Genomic DNA, 6,628 nt, shown 5'->3' with positions numbered 1-6,628 from the left:
GGGCCTATCTAAACACACATAGAGATTTTGGGCCGTGTGTTTTGGCGCTTTTGCTTTTTGGGGGCATATGCATGTGGTATGATGATTATAGAGATACAAATATGAGATACAGACATATATTGAGATACATATGATATAGATGAGATACATGCCTTTGGAACTCGTCTGAGTACACACAGAGGCTTTGGGCCGTGTGCTTGGGCGATTTTATCCTTTGGGGACTAGATTATGCATGCACAGATATAATGAGATATGATGAGATATGAGATGGTATTTTCATGTCTATCCATGTAGCTCTGGGGCATGGTAGTACCTAGATAGTACGTCATTGCCCGTCCGTTGAGGTCCGGATACGACGAGATTTTTCCCTTGGGTACTTGTTTGGTGATGATTTTCAGATTTGTGTATTTTATATGATATTGTGATATGATTTCCATAGTTATTAGGCATGATATTATATATGATTTTCATGATTAGTAATCTGATTTAAATGTTAAATGATTTATTATTGGTTTCTCGCATATGGTTTGATGAAATCGTGTTTGGAAATGATATAATTATTTCTTTTAAAGTAAGAATTAATTTTTCGAAAACTACTATCCACTCACTGATCTCACTGAGTTTTATACTCATCCCGCTTTTATTCTATTCCCTCCTCCCACCAGGAGGTTGCAGGTACACCAAACCGACCCAGCGACTGTAAATATATTTTGAATCTTGGCCACGTGATGGTGTTAGAAGATATAGATGATTTTTTTTATTAGGATATCATAGTTATCTTGTTCTTTTTAGATTGTATAATTTTGTTATATTATTCTTTTGGGATTAAGAATAAACTGAGGTATATTAATATTAGTTATAATATTATCTTTTGAGACTCTGGAGATATCTTGAGTAAAACTTAGAATTTTGGTTGAGGATGTTGATCATTGGAGTTGGTTGTATATTGAATTATTTTGGGGAGTGTTAAATTTTATGTTTCCAAACACTAGTCCTGGGACTGAAGCAATTAACAAACTCAAGCCACTCTTCCATCCAACGGTGATCGTAAAACCAAAGTTCAAGATACGTATAAGTCATAAGCTGGAAGCTCATTTTTTGAAATTAAATTTAGTCCAAGATAGGCAATAGGTAAAATTCATTCATCACTTGAACTGATACCATTTAAATGCAAAAGTTCATTGATGACAGAATAAATATGCTAACATGAAGGGACAACCGTATGCGCACTAAAAAGAGCTCTTGCAGATAATCCATAAACTATATGGACAAGCTTGCTATCCGATCGATATAAAATCTTCTTTCAGACTTTTTTTGGTAAAGTAATCTCCAAGAAAAGACCCTATCAGCATCTAATAGTAAAAGTAGAAAATTACAGTAAAGGTGTGAAGATAAAATTAGCATTAACATTGAGATGGAACAGCAAAAATTTCAATCTCTATCCAATCATATAAAAAGATAGCAGTTTAAGTGATAGAAGTTAAATCTAAAGCAAAAAATATAGGGGAAAAAATATGAGACGAAATGAATGTAGTAGATTAATATTCACATTCATATCAACTTTTTTTTTTATTAGTATAGGAGAGTGAGCAGAGTAACCATTATTCTCTAGTCCTTACCTCCCAAAATTTTGAACTAAAAGAAATTTAATTATTAAAAACCACTCAGCCTATGGGCACATAGACATCAACATTCATTATACATAAGAAGAAAGAAAGGAAACATGAGAAGCACAATTGAGGACATACATGCAATCTCTATAACATATATTTAGTTTAGATCAAACTCTTATTGTCCGAGGTGCCTTAATTTACCTACTCATGATACTTAGCCAAAAGAGAGAGAGCATTCTTCTTATGCATAGTAATTCCCGGCAGAACATCAAAGTCCAAGTCTTGGCTCTTCATTCCAGGCGGCATTTCCCAATCAAATTTGTAAAGAAGATTAGCAAGTGCGAGATCCACAGTTGCGATTCCCATATTCAACCCAGGACAAATTCTTCTGCCAGCACCAAACGGTATTAATTCAAAGTGTTGCCCTTTAAAGTCAATACAGCTATCAACGAATCTCTCCGGATAAAATTCCTCCGGATTCTCCCAAGCTTCAGGGTCTCTTCCTATCGCCCATGCATTTACAAAGACAAGTGTTTTAGCTGGTATTTCATACCCATCTATTACGCACTTTTGAATTGTTTCTCTTGGGATTAGTAATGGTACTGTGGGTTGCAATCTCATTGTCTCCTTCACTACCGCTTTAAGATAATGTAGTTCTTGAACATCATCTTCATTTACAAAGCCTTTGTTACCCCCAATCAACGATCTGATTTCCTGTTGAACTTTTTTCATTGCTCTAGGATTCTTCATTAGGTAAGTCATGGCCCAAACCACAGTTGCTGCTCTCGTGTCTGTTCCAGCAACGAATACGTTCTGCAAAACAAACAACATACATATATACATATTAAATTACTTAAAAGCAAATAAAATTATATTAAATTAATCATGCTCAGGTGGACGTCAAAGGGCACTTTACAGCATTATAAAACATTTTACAAGACTGTAAAATTGGGTATCTGCGCAAAATTTTGAGTCTGCGCCTAAGCACGAGTCTACATATAACTATTTATAAAATTATTCACCATGAGCACTGCTTTGATGTGATCCAAAGTCAAGTCAACTTTAAATCCACGATCTTTTCGTATTTGAAGTAAAATATCAATTATATCCTCCGGTTGCGGCAATTCTGATTTAGTTCTGTTTGGATCCAAATGCTCGTTGATGAGTTCCTGGTAGAATCTATCGAATTCTTGGAAGTTATTTTGCAGGCGTTGCATCATTCCTGTGAGCTTATCAATCCAGCCCATGAAAGGAAAATAATCTGTAACAAAAAAGCTTACAAACAAGGCTTGAGTTTCATTAAGCATGGCATGGAATCTACTTCTTCCACTTGTTGCTTTATCTTCATCGTACCTCTTGCCAAAACCAATTCTACAAATAATGGTGCTGGTAAGAGACATCATTACCTCACTTAAGTTTACGGGATTAGAAGCAGCAACTGATTTTGAAATCTTTTCAATCATTCTTGAAACTTCATCTTCTCTAATGGGTCGAAAATTTTGTACCCTATTAGAGTTAAAGAGATGAATGACACAAATTTTTCTTATCTCTCTCCAATATTCATCATAGGGTGAAAACGCCAAATCAAGACCATTGTAAGATAACTTTTGTTGTCCTACCAAGGCTGGCCTGCTACAAAATTGAAGGTCATGGGTTTTTAATATCTCTTTAGCCAGTTTTGCTGAGGAAACTACTAGGGATGGCACAAAACCAAGACGCAAGGACATGAGGGGGCCATATTTCCGTGACAGCTCCCAAAATGACACTTGAGGCTTTGAGACATCAAACTGGTGTAAGTTACCGATTAAGGGAAGGCCCCAGGGGCCGGGTGGTAATTTAGTATTATTTCTTGAGGTTATGAGCCTTTGCAAAGCAAAGAAGAAGAGGAAGAAGGGGAGACACAAAAGGAAGTTGATGATGATAAGTAAAGCCATTAATATCTTCTATGCGCTTAATCACTGCAAAAACAGAACTGCCTCTCTCCATTAATAAGGAAACAAATCCATTAATAAGGAAACAAAAATGCTATGTTCAGTAATATTATTAGATCGAGGCTCTGTTTTGTACTCTTGTGAAGTCCTTATCGCTTGTCCGATTAGCACAACGAAACAAATTTGTTGGCTTCGTCTTCGTCAACAATTAGTGATTAAATTAAGTGTTGAAAAGTAATTTATAATCTAAAATGTTAAAATATCTGTAGAAATATCTTAAGAAAAATCTGGGATGTTGGTTTCTATAATATGTTAGCAAAGTAGGTCCAATTATATTGCAACTGTGTATGATACCACAGTTACTTTTAATCATTGGGTCCAACAAATACAATTGTACAACTGTGGATTTAATGACTGATTGCAACTGTGGTATCATACCACAGTTGCAACATAATTTTGCCCTAGCCAAGTAACTTAAGTTAGTGATAGTTAAAATAAGTTAAATTGTGTGGTATAAATAAAAGTTGAGTAAATTGTGTGGTGGAAAAATAAGTTAGTAAAAGTTGTAATCAGTAAGTGCTTGTTTTGGGACAGAATCCCAATACTGATTGAAATTTGGTTTTTTCTATCAACCTTACCTGGGAAGTATATTCTAACACAATATTGTTAAATTAAAAAAAAAACTGTTGTTTTATTTTTACTGAACAGTGAACAAGGTAGTAATTAATATTCATGGATTTTAACAAAAATAAAATTTCCTTTATCAAAATTGAACAAACACAAGTAACCGCAAGCCGAAACCCACCATTTAACTCCGTCCATCAAAAGTGCCAAAAAGTCAATTGAATCGCCGCACTCTTGCTGTGAGAAATGCAATAACAACTCAATTGATTGTGCTTCAGCCTCCGGCCTTCTAAAGCTTGTAGGAAAGTGATGGATGATGCTGTTATGAAATCACAACAACGATGGTGTGGTTTTTTATTTATGTATTTTCTGGAGGATGAAGATGTCACAATAAAGAATTGTTTTACTTAGTACACATAATTGTAAGCTGATGCCATTAAAATGCAGCTTTTATGGTAAAGAGGCAGAGCATTACAGAGTTGATTTACTAATACTCCCAACTAAAAAAGAGGTGATAGAAAATGCTATGAGTTTACTTATTAGTTGTATCAAGTAAATAAAAAAGAACAAAAAATTAAAAAAACGAAGAAACAAAGCATCTGTATTCCAAATGCTGGGTAATTGAAAATGATTGTTATGTGGACTTGCTCCATTTAATTAGAACATTTCATATATAAATGATAAAGTGGACATAGGCACGTTTGGACAAGTGGGTATTTTTTATAGTTCGGGATGTCATCGTACTCAAATAAAAAAGGTAATTGAGATCTAAATCCCATGATACTGAAAGGAATTCCTAAGGATTGGCATGTTCAAATTGATTCACAATCAGCAGTATTTTTGCAATTTTATAGTCTCAGCTGTAATTGTATACATTGTTAGTTTAGACATTCAATTACGAGTTAACTGTTAACTTAATTCAATTCCCAATTGGTTATAATAGTTTGAATTAACAAGCCTGTTCCTCAATCAGATGTACAGTTAGTCTTACTTCTTATCAATTATCTTTTTCTTCTTCATTTTAAATTCTTTTCCTTTCAAATTGATATTATTTCTTCAAAGACTTCTAAAAGCTCTTAGCTTCTTAAGTTCTTTCTTAGTGCCTGTTTGGTATGGCTTATTTAAGAGCCATAAGTGCTTATTTAATCGCATAAGCACTTTTTAAAATTTTTTATGGTGTTTGGTTATTTTTTTAATAGAGTTTTTTTTAGCTTAAATAAGCTAATTTACCTCTACTAGCAAAAGCCCAAAATTTGAGCTTTTTTTTTTTTTTTGATTACATGAGACTATTGCTCAGATTACAACTCATATTACATGAGACTATAACTGATATTTACAAATCAGACAATTACTGGAACCAACTTACATCAATGCTAATGGAGCTCTGCCCAGATTTTAACCTTCACAAATATTCGAGGGATGTCTACTCCTCACTCATGGGTAAGGGAGAAGACTACCTTCACTCAAGTTTGAGCTTTTGAAAGTAGAGGTTAGAGAGCTTTTCTAAAAAATATATAATATAAAAAATATCACACAGTTTAATGGTTCAAAAGTATTTTTTTATTGACAACCAAACACCCAATGATTTTTTGTCCAAAAGCACTATTGGTATAAGCTCTACTGTTATAAGCTCTATTTAATAAGTTATACCAAACGGAGCCTTAATCTTTATCACTTTTATTTTGAATAGATCCTTCATGATTCACATTGAAAAGATTATATTCCAACCCTCATCTATTTAATGATGAAAATGGCATGTGGGCACCACCCTTCTAGAAGGTGGGCCCACTCATTTTGAAGAAGAATGCATTGGTTGCTTCTTTGACCGGAACAAAAGAAAAGAAGAAAGAAGACAAAAGAGGAAGAAGAGAAAGAAGAAAGAGGAAGAAAAAATGGATGCTGGACCGAAAAAGAAGAAGAAAAAAAAATTAAATAAAGCATGAACAATAGCCAAGTTTTGGTATAAAAAGAGGTTCCTCCTCCTCATTTCTGCATCCAATTTTGTGAGAAGCATTTCCTGCAAAGCAGAGAGTTTTGTAGAGCTTAAATAATAAAAGCTCTTGTTCTAGTAATTTGAGAGATTGCATGTATTAGGGTTCTGAGTAGTAAGCCAAAATATTACAATAATTATACCATTTCGAAGCTTACGACAAGACAAATCAAATCTAAAATCATATACTCCATAAAATCAGTGGGTTTATGTGAGACAGGCACCTGTCCCACTGCTTGTCTAACTTGTTCTGTACTTCATTTTTTACCCGATTTTTCTATATTTTCAATGATTTTTCTTAATTTCTCAACTTTAAAGCCGCATGATGCTACTACAATGACTTAATGTTGCTAAAAGATAAAATAAATATGTATTAGTCATTGAATCCTTGACAAATACTTAAATAAAAGATAATACACCAAAAGCTACGCGGCACTCTTTCCAATGATATTTTGGTGTTGACAAAAGAT

The 6,628-nt window shown here is 33.9% G+C and overlaps 1 protein-coding gene across 1 annotated transcript; it reads right to left on the bottom strand.

Annotated features, from left to right (window-relative positions):
- Nucleotides 1–1,643: 1,643 nt before the first annotated feature.
- LOC18050357 (cytochrome P450 83B1) lies at nucleotides 1,644–3,604 on the bottom strand. Its single transcript, XM_006445472.2, has 2 exons — nucleotides 2,636–3,604; nucleotides 1,644–2,426 (listed from the first exon to the last, which is right to left on the bottom strand). Exons 1-2 carry the CDS (start codon nucleotides 3,545–3,547, stop codon nucleotides 1,815–1,817), a joined length of 1,524 nt encoding a protein of 507 aa, XP_006445535.1. The 5' UTR covers nucleotides 3,548–3,604; the 3' UTR covers nucleotides 1,644–1,814.
- Between the last annotated feature and the right edge of the window lie 3,024 nt (nucleotides 3,605–6,628).

The sequence above is a fragment of the Citrus clementina genome, unplaced genomic scaffold (assembly GCF_000493195.1).
Source record: "Citrus clementina cultivar Clemenules unplaced genomic scaffold, Citrus_clementina_v1.0 scaffold_27, whole genome shotgun sequence".
In the NCBI taxonomy this organism is placed as follows: domain Eukaryota; kingdom Viridiplantae; phylum Streptophyta; class Magnoliopsida; order Sapindales; family Rutaceae; genus Citrus; species Citrus x clementina.
Note: the sequence above shows the minus strand (reverse complement) of the source record. Positions and strands in the feature narration are given on the sequence as shown.